This window comes from Hyla sarda, chromosome 6 (assembly GCF_029499605.1).
Source record: "Hyla sarda isolate aHylSar1 chromosome 6, aHylSar1.hap1, whole genome shotgun sequence".
NCBI lineage: Eukaryota > Metazoa > Chordata > Amphibia > Anura > Hylidae > Hyla > Hyla sarda.
In genome coordinates, this window is record NC_079194.1 from 141426750 (window position 1) to 141453634 (window position 26885).

At 45.1% G+C, this 26885-nt stretch overlaps 1 protein-coding gene across 3 annotated transcripts; it reads right to left on the reverse strand.

The window, feature by feature from the left end:
- LGALS1 (galectin 1) lies at window positions 1-26490 on the reverse strand. Of its 3 annotated transcripts, none has more exons than XM_056525295.1 (5): window positions 26301-26490; window positions 24497-24625; window positions 5891-5970; window positions 3004-3175; window positions 1-689 (listed from the first exon to the last, which is right to left on the reverse strand). In XM_056525295.1, the coding sequence occupies exons 2-5, from the start codon at window positions 24524-24526 to the stop codon at window positions 546-548; spliced, it is 426 nt and encodes a 141-aa protein (XP_056381270.1). In that variant the 5' UTR covers window positions 24527-24625; window positions 26301-26490; the 3' UTR covers window positions 1-545. The 3 variants fall into 3 exon arrangements, with proteins under 3 accessions (XP_056381270.1, XP_056381271.1, XP_056381269.1); XM_056525296.1 differs by lacking the exon at window positions 26301-26490 and adding an exon at window positions 6560-6687 and having other exon boundaries at window positions 24497-24626; XM_056525294.1 differs by lacking the exon at window positions 26301-26490 and adding an exon at window positions 6524-6687 and having other exon boundaries at window positions 24497-24626.
- Between the last annotated feature and the right edge of the window lie 395 nt (window positions 26491-26885).

The window sequence follows — 26885 nt, forward strand, 5'->3', positions numbered from 1 at the left end:
GGAGAAGTTTATTGTCAATTTCACATGCAACATACTCTAAAGCACTGTATACTTAAAGTATGATTTACATTGGCCCCTGTCCCAAGTGGGTTCACAATCTAATCTCCCTTTCTTAAGGCTCATTTATATTTCCATATCCAGAAACATATCAAATATGGAATATGTTATTTTATGTTTAAAAAGCATGCATATACATAAATGGAAATGTAAATAAAACCATTTAATGTATTGGCATCATTTTTTTTTCAATTAAGGAAAAAAAAAGGAATAAAAAAAAAATCCCTGATACAGAAATGTGAATGAACCCTGATGAAGCAGGTACTCAATGGTGCCAGTGTTAATGTTTTTGAGGGACGTACATGGGGTAGTTCTGTTCAGACTGTAGCTAACAACCTAGCACTTTAAGGCAAAAATAGGTAGCAATGAACCACTGGGGAAGGGGTTGATAAAAGATTTAATAAGCATAGTGATTGCATTTAATACTGATGGTGCTCGAGTCTATGAGGCTGGACATGGAGCTTGGTTGATCCAAGTGGATGAATCAGCTACTCAGTGGAAATGGACTTGAACTGAAGGTCTTCCAGGCACATATATGAGATTGAGGGCAGGGTCGTGCGAATAGGGAATGAGAACTGGTCTCCTGAGGCCAACTTTACAGTAATTTTGTCAGTCTGGTACTCAAAGCAAATCTGTGAAGACAACAAAACAGTCACTCAAGATTTAGAGGTCATAGGTTTATCTTCACAAAACAAGTTAAAGGGAAGATGTCAGCTCCGTAGAGCTGGAGATCTCAGCAGATAAGTGCAAAAGTTAAGGGGGTTATATATAGGGTGACTTTAGTAATTAAGTGTCATACAGTAATGGACATGCTTACCAAGGATCTGTGCTTGTGTTGGTGGTAAATGGCCGTGTCCTGTGTCCCCCATCATGCTGCTGTTTTTTATTTATTTTTTATTTGGAAACTGTCTGCTTCCAGTTTCTTTTGCCTCCCTCAGACTACAATCTCCAGGATCCTTTGTTTCAAGGTTGGAGGTGATTTATTTCCCTCCCACACATTGGTTTTCCCACCCATTGCATCACAGCCCAACCTGACACACAAGCTGTGTATCTGTGTGATGATAAATGCACGCATATGTGCGCTGGTAACATCATCATGTTGGCTGGCTTCAAACACAACAGATGAAGAAGCCAAGCCACCTTTTAGCAACTGACTTGTGATGTATTGTCTCAGGCCACACGGCAAGCTGGGAAAGGTCCAAGACAACACTCATTTTGTAGGCTGCAGAAAATGAACTTCCGGGGAAAAGAGAGACAAAAATATTTGATACCAACCACCAAACACAGGTAAGTGAAGTATATAAGTAACTAGACTAACTTTGCTGCCCCTGTCTTACATTCAAAGAACCAAAAATCCCAGAATATCCCTTTAACTATACATTTTGTTTGGCTGTCCACTGTTTGTAAAGTTATAAAAAAGTTAGCAGTGGAATGGCCCTGCTGTTCTAGCACAAATGCATAGGAGATGTCATGTTGGAACTAAGCACCTTATTCCTCTAAAGACACTTTGTTTTACAGGCACTTGCCAAATTAGGAAAAAGTACCCGAGGTATAGGGGGTCACCCTTGTTAGTTCCCCAGTTACGTCCCAACATTTTGGGGACCATAAGCTAAAAGCAAAATAATCATGGACTCAATAACCCATACCAGGAATGTCTACTTAGACTAGTGATGTATTTATGGTGCCAATGGTCTTATTTATCCTAGTGAATAATCCTTTAATTTAACCTTACCTGTTGATGCAAACACAATGGCCCTCATTTACTATTCTAAACCCGACCTCTTTTGTCGGGGTTTTTTGTCGCATCTTTGTCTGCGCCATGTCGCAGACATCGTGCGCCAGTCTGCGACACGATGCAAAATTTTTTCCCGACGGACCCGATGTGGATTCTCCCAAACCCGAAAAAGGGGTGTAACCCGACATTTCTGAGCTTTCCCACGTATTTATAAAGGTTTCCAACCCGAATTTGTTGAATTGTTGTGGATTTTTTCCCGACAGCTCAGAGGAGTTGGAAACCAAAACCAACAAAACCCACGTGCGACAAACAGGATGCGACATAATAATAAATATCAGGGGAAAAAAGCAATTGGGTAAGAAAGCAACATAGACTTACAACCCGATTTTCTTAGTAAATGAGGGCCAATATAATGCTATTTCTTATCAAAGAGTTCAGACTGTTTTGTGTGATTTTGTTTTTTTTTTCTTGCACATTTGTTTAATATGTCTGGGGAATATAAAAACTTTTACTTGTACGGGTAAAAAACAAAGTTTTAGCATCTGTCTAGAGTATACCATTTTAGCTGTATTATCCCCCTTATCCCTCATACCTGGTAGGGAGCTGACAAACTCCTTTCAAAGTGGTACTCCAGTGAAAATTAAATATTTTAAAATCAACTGGTGCCAAAAAGTTAAACAGATTTGTAAATTACTTCTATTTAAAAATCGTAATCCTTTCAGTACTTATCAGCTTTATAATACAGAGAAAGTTGTATAGTTCTTTTCTGTCTGCCCACAGTGCTCTCTGCTGACACCACTGTCCATGTCAGGAACTGTCCAGAGCAGGAGCAAATCCCCATAGAAAACCTCTCCTGCTCTGGACAGTTCCTGACATGGACAGAGGAGGCAGCAGAGAGCACTGTGGTCAGACAGAAAATAAGCAGAGAGCACTGTGGTCAGACAGAAAATAACTATACAACTTCCTGTGGAGCATACAGCAGCTGATAAGTACTGGAAGGATTAAGATTTTTATATAGAAGTAATTTACAAATCTGTTTAACTTTCTGGTACCAGTTGATTAGAAAAAATGTGTTTTCCACCGGAGTACCCTTTAGCACTACTAACCTAACATGAGTTCTAAATGACCATAAACCCAGCAATCACCTATTATGCAAATATAAAACTGAATGGAAAACCCAAAGTCTCCCCAGAAAAGATTTGCCTGCTCACCGATGTTTCTGCCCCCTGCTGGAAAGGAAAGAAATCTTCTCTTTGTTCTTCTCCCCAGGCATTAGCCTCTTTGGAATTACAGACTATCTTTTGGACATCTCCATGAAGGTCAAAACGAGCGTTAAAGTGGAGGAGATAATTAGAAGCATTTTCCCCCAAATTTATCGCAAAGCTGAAAATAAAAGACAAGCTGTTAAATGCATGTTTGTAGCACTGAATACTTGTAATAGGGACTTGAGGGGTTAAACAATCCAAATATCTGTAATCCAAAGGAGAAACTCCTATATACTGCAAAACAAGTTAATGGGTTCCTTTTTTTTTATCTGCCCGACTAGGGGAGCCATCAGCCTGTTCTAGACTAAAGTTACATTGGTTACATGGCTACTCCAACCCTAGACATCTTATCCCCAATCCAAAGGATAAGGGATAAGATGTCTGATCCCGCCGCTGAGGATCCCCGTGATCTCGGCTGGGGCACCCCAGATATCCCGTGCTCGGAGTGAACTTCTCTCCATGCCAGATGACTGGCGATGCAGGGTGGAGGCTTGTGACATCATGCCCACACCCCGCTCATGACATCACGGCCATGCCCCCTCAATGCAAGTCTATGGGAGGGGGCATGACTGCTGTCACGCCCCCTCCCATAGACTTGCAATAAAGGGGCGTGACAGCAGTCTAAATGAACGCCGGGTGCAGCAGGTAAATCGCGGGGGTCCCCAGCAGCGGGACCCCCACGATCAGACATCTTATCTCAATGGGGGAAGAGTACCCCTTTAAGACCAGCCTTGTAGCCACTTGCTGCCCAAACTGAGGCCAGTCTGAATGAGATCACTCTTTTTTGGCTTTTAGTCATGCAGTTTAATCTAACCGTTTTACATACCCACTGATGTGTTGCCGCATTTGTGCACTTACGGACGATTTTCTATTGGCAACAACGGAACACATTATTATGAGAAAATCAACAATTGTTACTTTATGCAAATAAAGGTTTTAAGGAAAAAGCACAAATCACATAGGGGTCTGATCACATTGGGTGGCAAACATATAGCCCTGCCCAAAATGAGCCTTTCCAGTGGTATATACAGTGCCAAATGTACAGATCATACTGTCCTGGGCACTCGGACAGAATATTTCCCATTAGGGAAAATTCACAATTTTCTCATGCAGATCTGTACAAATATGCCGCAAATGATTTTTCCACAGTGGATCTCATTTCTATACACAGAAAGTAGTTAAATCAATCGCAAATCTACAATTTAAAGGGGTATTCCAGGCAAAAACTTTTTTTTATATATATATATATCAACTGGCTCCGGAAAGTTAAACGGATTTGTAAATTACTTCTATTAAAAAATCTTAATCCTTCCAATAGTTATTAGCTTCTGAAGTTTTCTGTCTAACTGCTCAATGATTATGTCACGTCCCGGGAGCTGTGCATGATGGGAGAATATCCCTTGCATGATGGGAAAATATCCCCATAGGAGCTGGACAGCTCCCGGGACATGAGTCATCAGAAAGCAGTTAGACAGAAAACAGCAACTCAACTTCAGAAGCTAATAACTATTGGAAGGATTAAGATTTTTTAATAGAAGTAATTTACAAATCTGTTTAACTTTCCGGAGTCAGTTGATATATATAAAAAAGTTTTTGCCTGGAATACCTCTTTAATGAGCGACTGCAAATCTGCAGTAGTTCTGACTCATTTGGATTCACCCAAAGGGGGAAACTGAATTTTTTTATCCAGGCGACACAAGTTTTTTTTTTTGTTTAGTTTTTTTGTGCTGCCCTATGCACAGGACCACGGGTGCCTAATGGCAAATGCAGCCCTGGGTACATGCCAGATGTACACCACAAATGAAGTGTAACTAATGCCTCATATATATATATATATATAGCCTCTATATAGAAATTTTGTGAAGCTTAAAGGGGTACTCAGACTCTAGACACCTTATACCCTATCCAAAGGATAGGGGATAAGATGTCTGATTGCAAGGGTCCTGCTGCTGGGAACCTCTGCAATCTCCAGCACACCACCCCGGCATTCTGAACTTTTCGTTCCAAACACTGGGTTTTGGGGCCGTGGTAGTAATGTCACGCCACATCCCTCATGACGTCACGCCTAGCACTCTCAATTCAGGTCTATGGGAGGGGGAGTGATGGCTGTTACACCTCCTCTCATAGACATGAATGGAGGGTGCGTGTGTCACGACCACGGCCCTGAACCCAGCATTCAGAATAAAAAGTTCAGAATGCTGGGGTGGCGTGGAGGAGATCGCTGGGGTTAGCAGCGGCAGGACCCCCATGATTAGACATTTTATCCCCTATCCTTTTGATAGGGGATAAGATGTCTAGGAGTGGAGTACCCCTTTAAGCAGAACTTTCTTGAAGGATCTTTTTGACTTTTAATGGATCTGCCAGCTAACTAAAGTATATGGGCAAAGCCTGACATCTCCACTGATGCCTCTTATCTGGGTAAAAGAAGGTTTATACAGGTTGAAGTGTAACAGGATATTTTTGCAAATTTCACACATTCCTAGTTTGCCATGCGAAAAAGCTGCATGAGATTTACCATGGTCTTGCCTTGAGGTTTATGGCTGTGCATGTACATGAAGCAGTTGTTTTTAACATGTTTTGCCCGTAAAAACCATGCAGCCTATAATTACATCTCAAAAACATTGAGGTTTTTTGGTAAATCGTGTATAGTTTTGCTGTGCAGCAAACTAACACTGCATGTGAACACAGCCTACAACTATAAAATGAGCAGAAACTCTGCTACTCTCATTACACAGCTGCACAATTACATCCACTGCATACAGCGAAGTCAGAATTTCCATCTGGCGTTATTGCAGATATTTGGCAGGATTTGAACATATAACATCTATATTACCCTTTGCAGTCCGGGGGGATAAAGCCCTTGATTTCCACGCAGTGGCCTGGTTTTAGATTGAGGTTGTTCAGGACCACACCCTGTACATGGAGAGCAGCAGCAGACACATGAGAAGAACAGAATGAAGAGTTAACACAATCATGTAAGCAGTCTAAATATAGTGCTGAATCGACAACGCACATCTGACTCATATGTAATCTAAACCACAGCACTTTCCAGTCAGGAGAAAATCAAATCTTTATAACAATTTAACTCCCAACCACTAAACTATATATGTATTAGTGGAATTGTAGAGACAAAAGGTACTGCTAACAGTTACGTGAAACCTTTATCTCATTATTCTGGGAGCAAAGTTCTGTAATAATAGCAAACATTTACACACCACAAACTGCTAATCTCCTTTAGTTTTCAAAGCACAGAAAGAAAAGGGTTAAACATTGTTACTGGGCTGTGGCTTCTTAAGCCATGGCAGCCTCTCATCTCTGGGATGTACTGAGAACCGTTATAACAGCCACCCACAAGTAATATACTTTCCGCTCCTTATATAGCAAAAAGTCATTTCAGCTAGGTCGGAACAGTCAATCTAGATATAGGGAACAGGAGACTAAGCCAAATATACCCCAATACTCTAACCAAACGCCCACACTCCAGATAGCGAACTTCACTTACGCAAGCTGCCATTGTCCTTCCTTCTGCTCTAGAGTAAGAGATTTCAGCAGCTGCTCAGCCTTTATATAAAAGTGGGTCTTAGCCAATCAGAGGAAAGGGCGTGTCCTGCCACTCCTAAAACTTTTTAACTAAAAGAAAGCCACAATGATAATTTTAGGATATTGTAAAAACACAAAATATTGTAAATAACACAATCACCATAAGGAGCTGTTCAGGCCTGGATCTAGAGAGCAACCAGGTAGACTGTTATTCCATATTAGACCACAACCCCTGTCATGTGTTCACAATGATTGGAGATGAATTAACCTGAAAAGCACTTTATGGTTCTTGTCTGGTAACCACTGGGATAGTGAGAGTTATGCTGTAGGCTAGCTTGGAGTGGTAGTCCTTTAACTGTTATGTCAAAGGTGTAGGGTTGTAACACTCACGTTTCTGAAGACAGGAACTCCGGTGTATGTGGATCCGCTGGACTTGTGTGGCAGATGACGGGGACCATACCAGGGAGCGGAGTCTAAGGTGCTGCTGGTTTTCAGCAGCGGGATGGACTTGCTGCTGCAGGCGGCACCCAGGCCGCTACCCCTGGCACGGTTCGACCACAAAGGCGGCTGAGGAGATGTGAGGCACAGGAGGGATAAGGCAACTCGTTGTCTGGATAGCAGAAGGTGAGGGCAGGCAGCACAGTAGCGCAGTCAGGATGTAGCAGGAAGTCAGTAGGAAGGCGGCAGAGGAGCAAGGTCAAGTCACAAGAGCAAGAGATCTGATACACGGAAGGCAATACAGTGGAATGCTTTCTCAAAGGCACAAGGCAACAAAGATCAGGCAGGGAACTGTGGAGGGAAGAGGAATTTATAAATGAACCACAGGTGAATTACACTAATGAGTGTACTGGCCCTTTAAATCTTAAAGCTCCGGCGCGCGCGCATCCTAATGTACGGGGACACGTGCGTCGGAGCAGAGAGGCAGGAGAAACACCCGGAGAGTGACGGACTAGGGCTCTCATGCGGGCGCGTCCCGCGATGCAAGTCCCAGCCCTGTCAGCAGCAGAAGGTAAGGGGACAGTGCGCTCATGGCCAGCGTGTGTGGCCGGAGCGCATAACGTAACAGTACCCCCCTTTGGTCTCCCCCTCTTTTTACTTTTTATTAGAGAGAAAACTTGTCCAGAATATTCTCCTCAGGCATCTCCCAAGATCTCTCCTCAGGACCATAACCCTCCCAGTCGACCAAAAAAAGTTGTTTACCTCTCACAGTTTTTGCAGCAAAAATCTGTTTAACTTTGTAGATGTCAGATGAGCCGGAGACAGGTGTGGGGACAAGATTCTTCTTAGAGAACCGGTTTATGACAAGAGGCTTGAGGAGAGAGACATGGAAGGAATTGGGAATACGTAACATAGCAGGTAGACGGAGTTTGTAGGAGACAGGATAGATTTTTTGTAGAATCTGGAAGGGACCAAGGTAGCGGGGAAAGAGCTTGTAACAGTTGATCTTGAAGCGGATGTACTTGGATGAAAGCCATACCATGTCACCAGGAGAGAAGGATGGAGGAGGTCTTCTACCTTTTATCCGCTTGCGTCTTCATATGTGAAGAAGCCTGGGACGACTGTCGGGTCTGTTGCCAGATGGTGGAGAAGTCACGGACCAGCTCATCAACAGCAGGCACACCGGAGGAGACTGGGATAGGAAGAGGAGAACGGAGATGGAGTCTGTAGACAACAAAAAATTATATGAGAATTCATCCTAGGGGAGAATGTCGACCCAATCATCTTGGCGAGCTGAAACAAAATGCCGAAGATAAGTCTAAAGGATTTGATTAACCCTCTCCATCTGACCGTTGGACTGAGGGTGGTAGGCCGAGGTGAAGTCCAGATTGATGTCCAGACAGTTACAAAGTGCTCCCCAGAACTTGGAGACAAACTGCACACCTCGATCCGAAACGATATGCTGAGGAATACCATGTAAACGAAAAACATGAAACAAGAAGTACATCGCCAGTTGCGGGGCAGAAGGAAGACCTGGTAGACTGATCTACAACGACCCAGATGACAGTGTTATTATGATAAGGTGGCAAATCGGTGATGAAATCCATGGTGATATGGGACCAGGGAGTCTCTGGAATGGGTAAAGGCTGTAAAAGTCCTGCAGGTCTTTGTCAAGGAGTTTTGTCACGGGCACATGTTACAGAGGACCGAACAAAATCAGAAACATCATGTTCAAGATGGGGCCACCAGTAGTGCTGGGAAATAAGTAGAGTCTTGCGTATTCCAGAATGTCCTACTGTCAAGGAAGAATGACCCCATTTCAGGACCTTGCGTCTCAATCTGGTGGGCACAAAGAATTTTCCCTGAGGAACTTGCTGAATCTCGCCAGGAGCGGCAAGAATCAAACGGTTAGGAGGAATAATATGCTAAGGCGTGGAGTCCAAATCAATGACGTCAGAGGACCTGGAGAGAGCATCAGCCCTGATGTTCTTGTCTGCTGGACGGAAGTGAATGAAGAAGTTGAACCATAAAAGAACAGTGACCATCTTGCCTGGTGGGGGTTCAAACGCTGAGCAGACTGAAGGTATAGAAGATTCTTATGATCGGAGTAGATGCTGACCGGATGAGAAGAACCTTCCGATAAATGTTGCCATTCCTCCAGAGCTAGCTTGATTACTCCAATGGAGTAATTCCTCTCAGCAGGAGAGAATGTCTTGGAGAAGAACCCATAAGTAACATTCTGGGCTTTGGCGTTTTTCTTGGTGAGAACGGCAAACGCTCCAATAGAAGAGGCATCAACCTCCAAAGCAAAGGGCCTCTTCGGATCAGGTCTTGTAAGCACGTGAGCAGAGGCAAACGCAGACTTTAAACGGGAGCAGGCCTCTTCAGCCTCTTGAGGCCAAGATTTAGGATTAGATGCCTTTTTAGTGAGAACCACAATAGGAGCAACCAAGGATTAAAAATGTGGGATAAAATGTGACGATAATCGTTAGCGAATCCCAGAAAGCGTTGAATAGCACGTAGGCCCGGCGGACGAGGCCAATCCAATTCTGCAGACAACTTATCTGGATCAATCTGCAGGCCCTGATAAGAGACAATGTAGCCAAGAAACGGAAGACTAGATTTCTCGAACAGGCATTTCTCCAGTTTGGCGTAGAGATGATTCTTCTGAATTTGCTGAAGAACCAGACAAACATGAGTACGATACTCCTCAGCTTGGAAGAGAAGATCAGGATGTCATCTAGGTATACAACAACACAGGTGTAGAGAAGATCACGGAAGATATCATTGACAAACTCTTGGAAAAACGGCTGGAGCATTACAGCGACCAAAAGGCATTACAAGATACTCAAAATGTCAGCCATGAGTATTGAAGGCCATTTTCCATTCCTCTCCCTTGCGGATACGAATGAGGTTATACGCACCGCGTAAGTCCAACTTGGGAAAAGACCTTGGCACCACGTAGACGGTCAAAATGTTCTGAGATAAGAGGTAGATGGAAACGGTTCTTGACCGTGATTTTGTGAAGTCCCCTGTAGTCAATGCATGGACGGAGTGAGCCATCCTTCTTCCCTACAAAGAAGAAACTTGCTCCAGCAGGAGAAGAGGACTTAAGGATAAAACCCTTTTGGAGATTCTCCTGGATATACTCAGCCATGGCTTTAGTCCCAGGAACTGATAAAGGGTATATCCTCCCACGAGGAGGAGTGGTACCAGGCAGAAGATCAATAGGGCAGTCGTAAGGACGATGTGGAGGCAGAGACTCAGCCTGTTTCTTGCAGAAATCTTGGTAAGGTGGCTGCAGGCCACGTGTAGGAGGAAGACGAGAAACAACTTTACGCAGAACAGGTTGGAGGCAAAATTTTATACAGGATTGTCCTCAGCGAATTATTTCTTCAGTTCTCCAATCCAGTTGCGGGGAGTGGCGTTGCAGCCAAGAAAGGCCAAAAAGAATCTCAGAAGTACAGTGTGGCAGAACATAGAATTCAATCTTTTCTTTATGCGATACTCCCACTTGCATGACGAGAGATTCAGTACGGAAGTGAACCTTACAGTCCAGATTTTGTCCATTAACAGAGGAAATGAACAAGGGCTTGGCAAGCTGAGTAAGGGGAAGATGATACTTGTGGACTAAAGCCGCATCAATAAAGTCACCTGCTGATCCGGAATCAAAAAATGCTGTAGCGCTGAAGGAAGAATTGGCTGAATCGAAAACTTGTACAGGAATGGTTAAGCATGGAGAGGTAGTATTCACACCCAGGGACGCCTCTCCCACGTACCTTAGGTGCGGGCGAACTGTACAGTCCTTGAGAAAGTGCTCCGGCTAGCACTATACAAACACAAATTCTCATTGTGTCGTCGTGACCTCTCCTGTTGCGTAAGATGAGGATGATCTCCTTGTATAACCTCTTCGGCAAGAGGCGCAAGAGACTGAAGAAGGGACGTTGAAACACGGGTGTCAGGGGGGCAGGTTCCCTCTATAAGTGCAATTCCTCCTGTCTCTCGGCAAAACGCACATCAATGCCTGTGGCCAAGTGGATAAGTTCTGTCAAAGAACATGGAGTATCACGTGCTGCAAGGGCATCTTTAATCCTGCTTGACAGTCCTTTTTTTTATGTGGCACACAAGGCCTCATCATTCCAGGCAAGTTCAGAGGCTAGAATGCGGAATTGAACCGCGTAGTCACCAACGGTAGAATTACCTTGACAGAGGTTCAGCAACACCCTCTCAGCTGAAAAGGCACGTGCGGGTTCCTCAAAGACACTGTGAAATTCTGCCAAGAATTCCGACAAATTGGAGGATACTGGATTACCACGGTCCCAAAGGGGTGTAGCCCAAGCCAGGGCTTTTCCGGACAGTAGACTAATGACAAAGGCCACCTTACTATGTTCCGTTGGAAACAGTTCAGACATGAGCTCCAAAGACACTGCTCCAAAGACACTGCCAGAAGAAACTGCAGGAACTGGAGGTGGGAGTGGGCCCGATTGTGGTACCTGCTGCTGTTGCAAGGCCAAAAGCTGTTGCATCATGGCTGAAAGTTGAGAAAATTGCTGCGCCTGTCGGGCCAACTGCTGCAACTGACGTACCACAACGGAGCAAAGATCCGCGACTTCAGGCAGGGTTACCTCAGCAGGATCCATGGCCGGATCTTACTGTGACACTCACGTTTCTGAAGGCAGGTACTCCGGTGTATATGGATCCGCTGGACTTGTGTGGCAGATGACTCAGACCGTACCAGGGAGCGGAGTCTAAGGTGCCGTTGGTTTTTACCAGAGCCCACCGCAAAGCGGGATGGACTTGCTGCTGCAGGCGGCACCCAGGTCGCTACCAGGTCTCTACCCTGGCACGGCTCCACCACACAGGCGGCTGAGGAGATGTGAGGCACAGGAGGGATAAGGCAACTCGTAGTCTGGATAGCAGAAGGACAGTAGCGTACTCAGGACGTAGCAGGAGGTCAGAAGCGGGCGGCAGAGGATCAAAGTCAAGTCACAAGAACAAGAGATCTGAAACATGGCAAGGCAATACATTGGAATGCTTTCTCAAAGGCACAAGGCAACAAAGATCTGTCAGGAAACTGAGGAGGGTGGAGGAATTTATAAATGAGCCACAGGTGGATTACACTAATGAGCGTACTGGCCCTTTAAATCTTAAAGCTCCGGCGCACACGCACCCTAAGGAACGGGGACACACGCACCGGAGCAGAGAGGCAAATCAGGAGAAACACCCGGAGAGTGACAGACTGGGGCTCGCATGCGGGCTCGTCCCACGATGCGAAACTCAGCCCGGTTGGCAGCAGAAGGTAAGGGGACCATGCACTCACGGCCAGCGTGTGTAGCCAGAGCGCATAATTTAACAAGGGTGGTGTAGCTAATCTGACCTTTTCTGAGAACCTGACTTTTGTCAAAGAAGTTGTTCCCACAGTTCAAAGTGCAGGAATGAGACCTATGGAGACTAGTTACTTTTGCAGCAGATTTACTAAATGGAAAGTCTCTGAGGTGCTATAAGCATGTGTACATGTAGTGAGTAGTGCAGATGGGGACAAATCACTGGTGTTGATAGTCCAATAAGCTTGTTCTCTGCTCACGAGGATCTACACAGTTTGGCTTACTGTGGTACAATACTTGCGCTTTGTTAACTCTGGTTGCTGCATGACAAATGGATGAATGTAAGCAGAAGCATTCAATGATGTGATAGCCATCCAGCAATGTCTCCAACTGTAGGTCACTGAAGAGATTAGTGTCCTACTCTCTCTAAGAAAAAAATTATTCTTGGAGTAGATTTCAAGCACTTTATACTAACAACGTGGACTGGAACAGGAATACAACTGTGCCTTGCTTGCATAACAGGATTCCTCTTTAAAATAACACTTAGACCTGGTGAAGGTATGCCTTGCAAGCGTAAGGTTAGGAGATGTTCACACTTTGCTGGCCTGGGCCAGACTCCAACCTAAGTGTGTGATGGGCTAAAATGGCACATTGTAGTTCTAGTGTTCTGGTACAGCGAACAGACAGACAATCATTTGTGATGCCAGGGTAGCTTAAATCACCACACTTTAAGGTGAAGTGGTTCATCTGGTGGGGCCCTGGGCAATAAAGACACCAGACATGTTTATGGAAAACCACTGAGAAGTTTACTGGAGAAAGTTGCAGGCAGATGTTATAACCATAGCAATACAGTCTTTCCACAGCAGGGTAGGACAGAGAGTTGCAGAGGTAGACAATAGTGAAATGGTTGGGGAAGCTGGAACATGTAGTATACTCAACTTGACTTGACTGGACTTAATTACTGGAGACTTTAGACATTAGATGTTGGACTTCAGAGAACTGACACTGACTTGAGACACACTACAGTGCATCCACAGAATTAGCTTACTGCCAGGCTTAGACTTTAGACTTTTTAGGACCGGGGCTGCCTGAGGCTTTCTACTCTGATTCCTGACTTGTGCTATGAGGCCTCTGTTGGCACATTTGCTTCTTGTCCCCGCAACTTAGGACTTGGACTTTTCCTGAGCTGCATGTAGGTAGTGTTGTTGCTCACTTGCAAAACTTTGACTCAGACTCCACGACTCCTCTCCTCACTCTATCAGGAAATATCTTCGACACTAGGGCCTAATATGCAGGAGAAATCATCTCCCTTAGGCCTTCATTTTGTCAGAAGATATATAATACCATAAATCAATCTTAAATTATTAATTATTAAGTATGGTCAACAAAAATATTATGACCACTATAAATTGCCAAAAATATACAGAGTGGGCCATTTATATGGATACACCTTAATAAAATGGGAATGGTTGGTGATATTAACTTCCTGTTTGTGGCACATTAGTATATGTGAGGGGGGAAACTTTTCAAGATGGGTGGTGGCCATTTTGAAGTCGGCCATTTTGAATCCAACTTTTTTTTTCAATAGGAAGAGGGTCATGTGACATATCAAACTTGTTGGGAATTTCACAAGAAAAACAATGATGTGCTTGGTTTTAACGTAACTGTATTCTTTCATGAGTTATTTACAAGTTTCTGACCACTTATAAAATGTGTTCAATGTGCTGCCCATTGTGTTGGATTGTCAATGCAACCCTCTTTTCCCACTCTTCACACACTGAGAGCAACACCGCAGGAAACTGTTCATCTAGGAATGCTCGGACCTGGCACGTTCCCTGAGTTTTTCCAGCAAGATGGTGCACCACCACATTATGGGTGCCAGGTCAGAGCATTCCTAGATGAACACTTTCCTGGAAAGTGGATTGGTCATCGTGGGCCAGTTGAATGGCCCCCAAGGTCTCCCGATCTGACCCCCTTAGACTTTTATCTTTGGGGTCATCTGAAGGCAATTGTCTATGCTATGAAGATACGAGATGTGTGTGAAGAGTGGGAGAAGAGGGTTGCATTGACAATCCAACACAATGGGCAGCACATTGAACACATTTTATAAGTGGTCAGAAACTTGTAAATAAATAATGAAAGAATAAAGTTACGTTAAAACCAAGCACACATTGTTTTTCTTGTGAAATTCCCAATAAGTTTAATGTGTCACATGACCCTCTTCCTACTGAAAAGTTGGATTCAAAATGGCCAACTTCAAAATGGCCGCCATGGTCACCACACATCTTGAAAAGTTACCTCCTCACATATACTAATGTGCCACAAACAGGAAGATAATATCACCAACCATTCCCATTTTATTAAGGTGTATCCGTATAAATGGCCCACCCTGTATTATAATTAGTAGCACAGTGGGCTACATCAAAGCTCATTGCTTCAAAGTCCCAGCAAAACCTGTGAGGAACCTGCATTCCGGTTACCTCTTAAGAGACTGTTATGTATAGAGACTGTTGCATACAATCTTCAAGTAAAGTTCTTCAGTTTATTCATACACCCCAGACATCACAACTCTCCGGGGTCACCACACTTCGGGTTTCTAAATTACTTCTATTAAAAAATCTTAATCCTTCTAGTTCTTATCAGCTGCTGAATGCTCCACAGGAAGTTCTTTTCTTTTTACATTTATTTCCAGTCTGACCACAGTGCTCTCGGCTGACACCTCTGTCTGTCTCAGGAACTGTCCAGAGCAGGATAGGTTTACTATTGGGATTTGCTGCTGCTCTAAACAGTTCCTGAGACAGACAGAAATACATTTTAAAAGAAAGAACTTCCTGTGGAGAATACAGCAGCTGATAAGTACTGGAAGGATTAAGATTTTTTAATAGAAGTAATTTAGAAACCCGTTTTAGACTGAGGGCGTATGGGTACGCCTGTGGGAATACCGCTCTCTGCCCCTAGCCGGTCGGGGACCGGACCGGGATGCCTGCTGAAATCATTCAGCAGGCATCCCGGCACATCGCCTAGGCCTGTCCTGAAAACCCCCCATGTCCGCGATCGCCACAAATCGACAGTCAATTCAGCAATTAAGCAATGCAAGAACCACCCATGGTTGTCATAGACACGGTGAAGAAAAAAAATCTCCATGACCTGCTGGCAATTGGATAGATCCCTGAATCAACATTCCACAGTTATATCCAGTATTGTCTAATAGTCAGGTGTAATACATAAATGTAGGGTGCAAAACCACCTGGCAGTGTCCTCAAATTTGTCTTATTTATTCCTGGAGCAGCTGTATTTGCTGAAAGCAAACTATACTTTTCCTGGAGCTGAGGGAGGTAGCCAAACTTATAAAAACACCTTTGTATTCATCAGCCAAGTGTCAAGGAGTCAAGTGCCACAGCCTGGCCATCCACTTACTTGCTCTCCCCTCCCCACACCTCGATTAACAAACAGGGCTCTGAACATCAGTCAAGGAGGACCTGGGAGGTGGAAGCAAGCGAGGAGGTGTGCCAGGCTGTGCCACTTTAGCAGATTGGCCTCACCTCCTTGACACTTGGCTGAGATATAGAAAAGTGATTTCGTAAATTTGGCAACTATTATCAGCTCCAGAAAAGGTACAATTTTCTTTTTTTCCCCTGTCAGCTATGCTATAGAGTCTGCAGTTCTTTGGAGCAAAGCGATATGATAAGTTCCCTTTAAAGGGGTTCTCTGCCCCTAAACATCTTATCCCCTATCCAAAGGATAGGGAATAAGACGTCTGATCGCGGGGTTCTGGCCACTGGGACCCCCCAACGACCTCTGGCGGGCACCGTGCCGTTCTATGTATTAGCAGTCACGCCCCCTCCCATAATTATGAATGGAGTGACCAAAAAATATGCACCAAACACTGAGTGAGAAGAATGAGTTTTTCTTAAAAAATAAAAAAAACATGGCGTACTATTTTGGAAACTACACCCCTCAAGCAGCGTTACAAGTGGTACAGTGAGCCTTAACACCCAAATTTGGTGTTACGCCAAATTTTTTTATTTTCACAAGGGGTAATAGGAGAAAAAGCCTCCCCAAATTTTAACCCCATTTCTTCTGAGTATGGAAATACCCCATATGTGGATGTCAAGTGCTCTGCGGGCTAACTACAATGCTCAGAAGAGAAGGAGCGCCATTGGGCTTTTGTTTGGAATGGAAGTCGGGGGCCATGTGCGTTTACAAAGCCCCCCCCCCCGTGGTGCCAGAACTATAGACCCCTCCACATGTGACCCCATTCTGGAAACTACACCCCTCACGGAATGTAATAAGGGGTGCAGTGAGCATTTACACCCCACTGGTGTTTGACAGATCTTTGGAATAGTGGGCTGTGCAAATGAAAAATAAAATGTTTCATTTTCACGGACCACTGTTCCAAAAATCTGTCAGACACTTGTGGGGTGTTAAGGCTCACTATACTGCTTTTTACATTCCGTGAGGGGTGTAGTTTCCAAAATGGGGTTACATGTGTGTGTTTTTTTTTTTCTGCGTTTGTCAGAACTGCTGCATCAGCCACCATTGTGCAAATCACCTCAAATGGACATGGTGCTCTCACTCCTGAGCCTTACTGTGCACCGCAGAGCATTTTACATCCACATATTGCGTTACAAATTTTGGGGTCAAAGTATGGGGCAACACCAGCATGTTAGTGTAAAAAATAAAACATTTTTACAATGCCATGCTGGAGTAGACCCCAACTTTACCTTTTCATAAGGGGTATAAGGAGAAAAAGCCCCCCAAAATTTGTTAGTCAATTTCTCCCGAGTATGGAAATACCCCATATGTGGCCCTAAACTGTTGCCCTGAAATACGACAGGGCTCCGAAGTGAGAGAGCGCCATGCGCATTGATGCTTGAATTAGGGATTTGCATAGGGATGGACTCGGATGCAAGCATTACACTTGCCTCCGATACCAAAATTACCCTACGGCAGTGTTTCCCAAACAGGGTGCCTCCAGCTGTTGCAAACCTCCTATCAGTCAATGGCTGTCCGGCAACACTGGGAGTTGTTGTTTTGCAAGAGCTGGAGGCTCCGTTTTAGAAACCGTTCCGTACCAGACGTTTCTAATTTTTATGGGGAGTAAATGTGTAGGGGTATGTGTAAATGTAGTGTTTAACTTTTTATTTTGTGTAGTGTAGTGTTTTTAGGGTACATTCACATGGGCAGGGGTTCACTGCAAGTTTCTCGCTGGGAGTTTGCGCTGCAGTGGAAAGTTTGCTGCATCTCAAACTTGCAGCGAGAAACTCACTGTAAACCCGCCCTTGTGAATCTATCCTGTACATTCACGGGGGGGGGGGGGGAGGGGGCAGCAAAGCTCCAGCTGTTGCAAAACTACAACTCCCAGCATTCCCTTTTGGCTGTCCGTGCATGCTGAGGGTTGTAGTTATGCAACAGCTGGAGGCATACTGGTTGCAAAACACTGAGAGTTTGTCACTTAACCAGTGTGCCTTCAGCTGTTGCAAAAGTGCAACTCCCAGCATGTACGGACAGCCAAGGGCATGCTGGGAGTTGTAGTTTGCAACAGCTGGAGGCACACTGGTTGCGAAACACTGAGTTAGGTAACAAACTCTGTGTTTCGCAACCAGTGTGCCTCCGGCTGTTGCAAACACTACAACTCTCAGCATGCAGTGACAGCTGAAGAGAATGCTGGGACTTGTAGTTATGCAACAGCTGGAGGCATACTACTACAACTTCCAGCATGCCCTTTGGCTGTCTGTGCATGTTGGGAGTTGTAGTTATGCAGCAGGCACAATGGTTGCAAAACACTGAGAGTTTGTTACTTAACTCAGTGTTTCCCAACCTGTGTGCTTCCAGCTGTTACAAAACTACAACTCCCAGCATGCATGGTCTGTCAGCGCATGCTGGGAGTTATAGTTTTGCAACAGCTGGAGGCACACGAGTTGGGAAACACTGAGTTAGGAAACAGATAGTGTTTACCAACCAGTGTGCCTCCAGTTGTTGCAAAACTACAGCTCCCAGCATGTCCGGACAGCTTAAGGGCATGTTGAGACTTATGCAACAACTGGAGGAGAACAGTTTGGAGACCACTGTGCAGTGGTGTCCAAACTGTAGCCCTCCAGATGTTGCAAAACTACAACTCGAAGCATGCTCAGACTGCCCAGGCACGCTGGGAGTTGTATTTTGGCAATATCTCATCAGCCCAGAATCGCCACAAATCGCCGATCTGAATTGCCGACATGGGGGGGCTCTCTGCCATCATGGGGGGGCTCTCTGGATGACCCGGAGATACAAGATGTTTGGGGGCGTACAATACACCCCCTATCACCCACTGTATCTATGGGGAGGTGGGGGGGTTCGGGTTTTTTTCAGTGTGACCCGGGCCCTATTAGGGGTTCAGGGCACTGCATTTGCCCCCTCATTTTTTTTTTGTCCGCAATTTTTTTCCCTCCCTTATATAACGATGTGTGATTTCTAATCACACACCGTTATATCTAATAGTCACACCAAGCACACACACTACATACACCCCCGCCCCCCCCAAACACCGCCCCCCCCCCCCCCCCCCCCCGCCGCCACCACAGAAAAAGGCGTTGGCTCGCCAGGCATTTTCGGCAGCGGAGGCATACGCTTTTCTTGCCTCCGACTCAGAATCTGTCAGTGAGGACGATGAAGATCCAACATTCCTGTGTTCTTCATCATCCTCCTCATCATCTAGCAGTGATGATGAGCCCCCTGCACAGTGGCGGAGACACCGCCTGGAAAGTGGCCCAGTGGCCGGCACTAGTACAGGCGACAGGCGATTTTACCGGAGCTCCCTTCCGGTGAACCCCCAGAGGGTTATCAGCCATGGGTTCTGGAGTTTGTTGCCGACTCCGGAATCCGGATTGACACGGCTGGGTTCAGTGAAATTGACTATTTCAGTTATTTTTTGAGTGACGGCCTGGTCAATCTGATGGTGGAGCAGACGAATCTGTACGCCCAGCAGTTCATCGCCCACCACCCTGATTCTTTTTTGGCCAGGTCCAATGAATGGTTTGTCGTCAGTGCAGCCGAAATGAGGACATTTTGGGGCCTCGTGCTGCACATGGGCCTGGTCAAAAAGCCAAGTGTCAGGCAGTACTGGAGCAGGGACGTCCTATTTAAGACCCCACTGTACAGTATGGCCATGACACGGAAGCGGTTTGAGGCGATTCGGAAATGCCTTCATTACGCTGATAATGAGGCATGTCCACCCTGAGGTGATACCGCCTATGACCGGCTTTACAAAGTGGTAAAGTGGCCGGTCATCGATCACTTTGGGGACAAATTTTTGGAGGCCTACGTACTGCTCAGGGACCTCTCTGTAGATGAGTCTCTCATCAGTTTTAAGGGGAGACTCATATTCCGCCAGTATATTCTCTTGAAGCGGGCACAGTATGGCGTGAAGCTTTATAAACTTTGTGAGAGTACCTCCGGGTACACTTACAAGTTTAGGGTGTATGAGGGACGAGATTCCCGTATTGAACCCCCAGATTGTTCCCCCACTCTGGGTGTTAGCGGGAAAATCGTTTGGGATCTTGTTTACCCATTGCTGGATAAGGGTTACCATGTGTACGTGGACAACTTTTATACCAGCATCCCTCTCTTCACATCCCTTGCCGCCAGATCCACGTCCGCTTGTGGGACCGTGCGGAAGAATCAGAGAGGCCTCCCTATAAATTTTCTGCAGACACCTATGCCCAAGGGTGAGTCCCGTGCCCTTGCCCATGAAAACCTGTTGCTGGTCAAGTATAAGGATAAGAGGGATGTCCTTATGCTGACCAATATTCATGGCAACGGCAGCTCACCTGTCTCTGTGCGAGGTACCACAACAACGGTCCTCAAGCCCGATTGTAGCCCGACTACAATCGGTATATGGGGGGAGTTGATGTTTCTGATGAAATCCTGAAGCCATATAACGCCATGCTGAAAACACATGTATGGTACAAGAAAGTTGCGGTCTACTTGGTACAGGTTGCCATGTACAACTCTTTTGTACTGTACCAGAACGCTGGCAGCACAGGGACATTCCTCCAGTTCCAAGAAGAAGTCCTAAAGGCCCTGATCTTTGCTGACCGGGAAAGAGCAGGCCGGACTTACCAAGAAACTAGAAATATAGGTGCCAGGATCGTCCCAGGCCAACACTTTCCAGGTGAGATCCCCCACACTGGAAAGAAGGGACGAACCCAGAAAAAATGCAGAGTGTGTCACAGGAGGGGGATACGGAAGGATACCACCTATCAATGTGACACTTGCCCCGATCATCCGGACCTCTGCATTAAAAACTGCTTCAGGGAGTATCACACTTCCATGCGGTACTAAATTTTCCCTTTTCATTTTAATTTTCCATAATTTGACCCCAATGTACCAAGTCCAGAGTACATTCCAAATTTTAACCCCATAAAACCACTAAATTGCCCCCAAAAAAAATTCAGCAAAAAAACAAACAAACAAAAAAAAAACTGAGAAGACCTCTGGGGGTATTTAAAAAAAAAAAAAATGGGTCATGGGTCACTGAGTCACTATCATCGGGGACTTTTTATGTTACCCTTAAATGCGCAGCGCTCTCTCTCCACCTGAGCAGGGTGCGCATTTGAGGCAACAGGTTAGGGAAGTCCACACACATCACATTCCAAGAATGATGATTCAGAGCATAGGGTTTGGGCTGGGCATATTCTTTAGTTTTGGCTATGCTCTGGGTCATCATTCTGGGAACATAACCTGTTTTATAATTTTATGTCCCACTGTACCCCATTTTAGTAACTTACCCCATGTAACGTTTATTAATTACCCCATGTAATGCCCCTTGAGGGGGGCTCCCACTGCTCTTTCTTCACAGGCAGCGATTTCGAAACTCAAGGCCCCTGACTGCACTCCTGTTATTCTGTGACCGGTTCAGATACGAGGTATGTCCTTAATGTATTTACAAATTTAATTTTTTTTGCTGTTCTGGCACTAAATGCGACATGCCCCCCCATTTCAGCAAAATTTGCAAATGTGACTCCTTCTCTTCTGAGCATTGTAGTGCGCCCGCAGTGCACTTGACGTCCACACATGGGGTATTACCATACTCAGAAGATATGGGGTTAAACATTTTGGGGGGCATTTCCTCCTATTACGCCTTCTAAAAATCTCAAATTTGGGGGGGGGGGGGGGGGGGGGAAATGCATTTTAGTAAAAAAAAAAAAATCATATACACATCCAAAGTAGTCAAACACCTGTGGGGTGGTAAGGCTAACTGGACCCCTTCTTACGTTCCTTGAGGGGTGTAGTTTCCAAAATAGTATGCCATGTGTTTTTTTTTTTTTTTTTACTGTTCTGGCACGATAGGGGCTTCCTATATGCGACATGCATTTCAGCAAAATGTTCTTTCCAAAAGCCAAATGTGACTCCTTCTCTTCTGAGCATTGTAGTGCGCCGGCAGTGCACTTGACGTCCACACATGGGGTATAACCATACTCAGAAGAGATGGGGTTACACAATTTGGGGGGCATTTTCTCCTATTACCCCTTGTAAAAATGTAAAATTTGGGAGAAAACCAGCATTTTAGTGACATTTTTTTTTCTTTAATTTACACATCCAACTTTAACGATAAGTCGTCAAACACCTTTGGGGGTGTTAAGGCTCACTGTACCCCTTGTTATCTTCCTTGAGGGTTGTAGTTTCAAAATAGTATGCCATGTGTTTTTTTTTTTTTACTGTTCTGGCACCATAGGCGCTTCCTAAATGCAACATGACCTAGAAAAACCATTTCAGCAAAATGTGCTTTCCAAAAGCCAAATGTGACTCCTTCTCTTCTGAGCATTGTAGTGCACCCGCAGTGCACTTGACGTCCACACATGGGGTATTACCATACTCAAAAAAGATGGGGTTACAAATTTTGGGGGGCATTTTCTCCTATTACCCCTTGTAAAAACGTAAAATTTTGGGGAAAACCAGCCTTTTTGCGGAAAACATTTTTTTTTTTCATTTACACATCCAACTTTAACGAAAAGTTGTCAAACACCTGTGGGGTGTTAAGGCTCACTGTGCCCCTTGTTACATTCCTTGAGGGGTGTAGTTTTCAAAATAGTATGCCATGTGTGTTTTTTTTTTTTTTACTGTTCTGGCACCATAGGGGCTTCCTAAATGCGACATGACCTAGAAAAACCATTTAAGCAAAATGTGCTTTCCAAAAGCCAAATGTGACTCTGTCTCTTCTGAGCATTGTAGTGCGCCCGCAGTGCACTTGACGTCCACACATGGGGTATTACCATACTCAAAAAAGATGGGGTTACAAATTTTGGGGGTCAATTTCTCCTATTACTCCTTGTAAAAATTTAAAATTTGGGGGAAAACTATCATTCCTGGACATCCTACGGCAGCACAGTATGGGTTAAGTTCGTCCTCCTGAACTTACCAGAAGAGAGATTACAGCATAATTAAACCAATTAAAGTAATTTACATATCAATTTGAACCCCTCCTCCAGTGTATAAAGGCCCCTCAAACACACACATACAACAGAGTTTTTTATCTTCTGCTTACAGAAGGGATATTATTCAGTTCTACAGGGTTGTCTTCAACTGTTTTTCTTTTATGTCTCTTTTCTTATGTCTAAGGATTAGGGTGCTGTGAAGCCCCTATGGTTTCTTTTAGTTGTACTGTAAAGTACTATAATGTTGAGGTTTGGCATCTGTGAAGAGCCTTTACCTTATTCCTTGCATCCTGCGTTCCAGACAGCGGTGCAATGCGCGCGGCTATCTTCTCTGGAGACACGTGTGGTGCGCGTACGACGCGCGGGCTGGCGTCCCGGAAGTAGAGTCTTCGGCGCATACGCGCGGCCATCTTGGTCCTCCTGGGTGCGCGTTGGTGACGCGCCTCGTGTGTGCCCGTCGGCCAGAAGTGACGCAGCCGGGGGAACGCGATTGCCCGGGTAACGGCGGCAGCGTCTCTCCTCTTAAGGAGACAGTAGCTGAGTCTCCGCTGCCTATGCACTGTTTCTAGGGCAGCGGGACTCACTGGATATAAACGTAAGTGCACATTTCTTCCTTCTTACCTGGGTATTAAGCTTTCTGTGAAGGAGCTCTTGTTATGCAGATGGAACTGTGAAGTTTTCAATCTGCCTCATGCATCATCCTTTATGTGCCCTTGTTAAGGTTACTGTGAAGTGGCCTGATTGTATGCAGAATTACCTTAAGATTCCAGCTAGGCTTGACTATGCTACCATATGCATCTGGTTATCCATATGCTTATTTATTCTGCTTATCTACTATTTAGGCTCCCCTATCTGATATTTGTTTTCTGCAAATTTACCATTTTGTTTGTATTACTGCAGATGTCTGACGCTATGTCTGAATGCAAGCGATCCAGGAAGTCTAAGCATAGGCAATGCAGTTCCTGCTCTCTTCCCTTGCCGGATGACCTGCATGGAGATCTTTGTGATGTGTGCTCCCAGCAATCTGATCCTGTAGATCGAGATCAGAATTTCGGGGATCAGGCAAGTGCCTTCTTTTTGTGGTTTAAGAAACGTATTACATCTTTAATCCCCGATGAAGCTCCCCCTTCTAAGAAGCGGAAGGTTCATCAGAGAGCAATATCTCCATTTGATTCTGACAATGCTAGCGCCTGTTCTTCCTCGGATTTTCAGGGATCTCCGGAAGACTACTATCTGTTTCCAGGGGCGTAGCTAGAAACTACAGGGCCCCGATGCAAAAAATTGTCCTGGGCCCCCCTACCCATACCCCCCTCCCCCGGACGACCTGCTTTCTCAATCCTGACGACCCCCTTACTCGGCCTCAGCCGCACAAAGATATCTGTGACTACAGCACAGATGGGACAGAGTCAGGAGAAAAAGGTGACTTACAGACAGGGACGGACTGGGACCAAAAATAGGCCCGGGCATTTTAAAATAAGCAGTCCATTTTTATGGTGGGGGTCCGACAGATGGGACCTCCACCAATCCCCTTTGTTCAAGTGGCTCTCCAGATATTGGAAAGCTGCAACTCCCATCGTGTCTGAAGAGCCTCAGGATTTATGGGAGTTGTAGTTTTGCAACAGCTGGAGAGCCACAGATTGGAGTACAGCCATCATCACTGCAGAACTTACAACTGACTACAACTCTGATAGGACAGTCAGGAGAATACACAATATCAGTGACCTGAGTGACGTCTTTCCTTTTCTTCCTCATCCGGTCCAGACGTCAGGACCTCTTCCAGCTACATCTTCTCTGCAGAGTCTGACACCCGGACATCATTGGTTCCTTAATTTGTCAGCAGATCCTTATCCTCTGTATGAAGACAATAATCATTAGATTTCTGCCAAAGACTGTACCCCCTTAATATAATACCGCCAACCACTGTGCCCCCTGAATATAATACTGCTAACCATTGTACCACCTAAAAATAATACTGCCACACAATGAACCCTCTAAATATATTATTGCCACACACTGCACCCTCTAAATATATTATTGCCACACACTGTACCCTCTGAATATAATACAGGTACACATTTTACCATCTGAGTAAAATACTACCACACACTGTAGCCTCTAAATATAACCCTGCTATACGCTGTACACTGAATATAATATAAATCTTCCTCCCGATTCCTTTGTTCCACCCTCTTTCCCCCTAGAGTTGTAAGTCCTCTTCATGCTCCCCTGAACTCCCCCCCCACACCCCAAAATCCTTTCCCATGTAAATAACATCACTCCTCTACCACCAACATACAGTCCCATGTAAATAACATCACTCCTATACCACCAATATACAGCCCCATGTAAATGACATCACTCCTATACCACCAATATACAGTCCCATGTAAATAACATCACTCCTATACCACCAATATACAGTCCCATGTAAATAACATCACTCCTATACCACCAATATACAGTCCCATGTAAATGACATCACTCCTATACCACCAATATACAGTCCCATGTAAATGACATCACTCCTATACCACCAATATACAGTCCCATGTAAATGACATCACTCCTATACCACCAATATACAGTCCCATGTAAATGACATCACTCCTATACCACCAATATACAGTCCCATGTAAATGACATCACTCCTATACCACCAATATACAGTCCCATGTAAATGACATCACTCCTATACCACCAATATACAGTCCCATGTAAATGACATCACTCCTATACCACCAATACAGTCCCATGTAAATGACATCACTCCTATACCACCAATATACAGTCCCATGTAAATGACATCACTCCTATACCACCAATATACAGTCCCATGTAAATGACATCACTCCTATACCACCAATATACAGTCCCATGTAAATGAAATCACTCCTATACCACCAATATACAGTCCCATGTAAATGAAATCATGCTTGTCTCCATTGCTACAGGAGGTTCCTGTTGCTTTTTCATGGCAAGAATAATAAGGGAGATTTATCCAACCTTGTGCAGAGGAACAATAGAGCAGTCGCCCATAGCAACCAATCACATTTCAGCTTTCATTTTTCAAAGACCTTTTTTTTTAAATGAAAGCTGGAATCTGATTGGTTGCTATGGGCAACTGCTCCAGTGTTCCTCCAGCATGCCTGGACAGCAATTCAACTATTGAAAAACTACAACTCTCAGCATGCCAAAGCAGCCATTGGCTGTCTGGGCTTGCTGGGAGTTGTAGTTTAGCAACATCTGGAGATCTGGTGCACTAGTTTGTAAGAGGAAGGCACTGTGTATAGTGAAAGTCCACCCCCCCCTCCTGTCCTCCTCATCATCATCATTACACCCCCCTCCCGTCCTCATCCTCATCATCATCATCATCATCATTACACCCCCCTCCCCCTCATCATCATCATTACACCCCCATCCTCCTCATCATCAATACACACCCCCACCCTCCTCCTTATCATTACACCCCCCCTCCCATACTCCTCATCATCATTACCCCCCATTACCCAACCCTTGCTCTACTCACCTTCCTGAGCGGCGCTGCGGTGTGAAGCTGGAGAGTCTGCTGCTCCTGTCACTGCCGGCTGCCTGGGATAAATCGCGCGGGGTCAGAGGCTGTGACAGGTCACGTGCTTGCCTGCATTGCTCTCATCAGCCCTCCGCCTGTCCGTCTGACCCTGCTGCAGCAACAGGGCCCGGGCGGTTTTAAAAAAGTGATGGCAGCGGCGGGCCCGGGACCTGTTGCTGCAGCATATAGTATAGTGAAGTGGCAGGGGGGCCCTGCGGGCCCCCCTGGCTATGGGGCCTGGTCGCGATTGCGACCCTTTCTACCTCTATAGCTACGCCAAGGTCTGTTTCATAAGGACGATATGCATGATTTAATTAAAGCAGTTAAGCATGTGTTAGAATCGGATAAAGCTACGGAGGGAAAACCTCCTAGAGAGAGTCTCTATCATTTTCCCATTTCTAATGATAGAGCTCTTCCTTCTCACCCCGCCATTAATAAGTGGTTTAAGTCTAATTGGGATAAACCTGAGAAACGTGTTGATGTGGGTTCTAGGTTTAAATCCGTTTATAAACTCTCTCCAGAAGCTACTACCTCTTGATTAAA

What these genes read in the sequence shown, in the direction of transcription:
- LGALS1 (XM_056525294.1), bottom strand. Translation starts at nt 6,571, where the DNA reads ATGGCAGCTTGCGTAAGTGAAGTTCGCTATCTGGAGTGTGGGCGTTTG. An exon ending in ATCTGGAGTGTGGGCGTTTG is followed by an intron (nt 5,971 to 6,523) that starts GTTAGAGTATTG and finishes CTCCATGTACAG; the next exon opens with GGTGTGGTCCTGAACAACCT. An exon ending in ATCCCCCCGGACTGCAAAGG is followed by an intron (nt 3,176 to 5,890) that starts GTAATATAGATG and finishes TTTTATTTTCAG; the next exon opens with CTTTGCGATAAATTTGGGGG.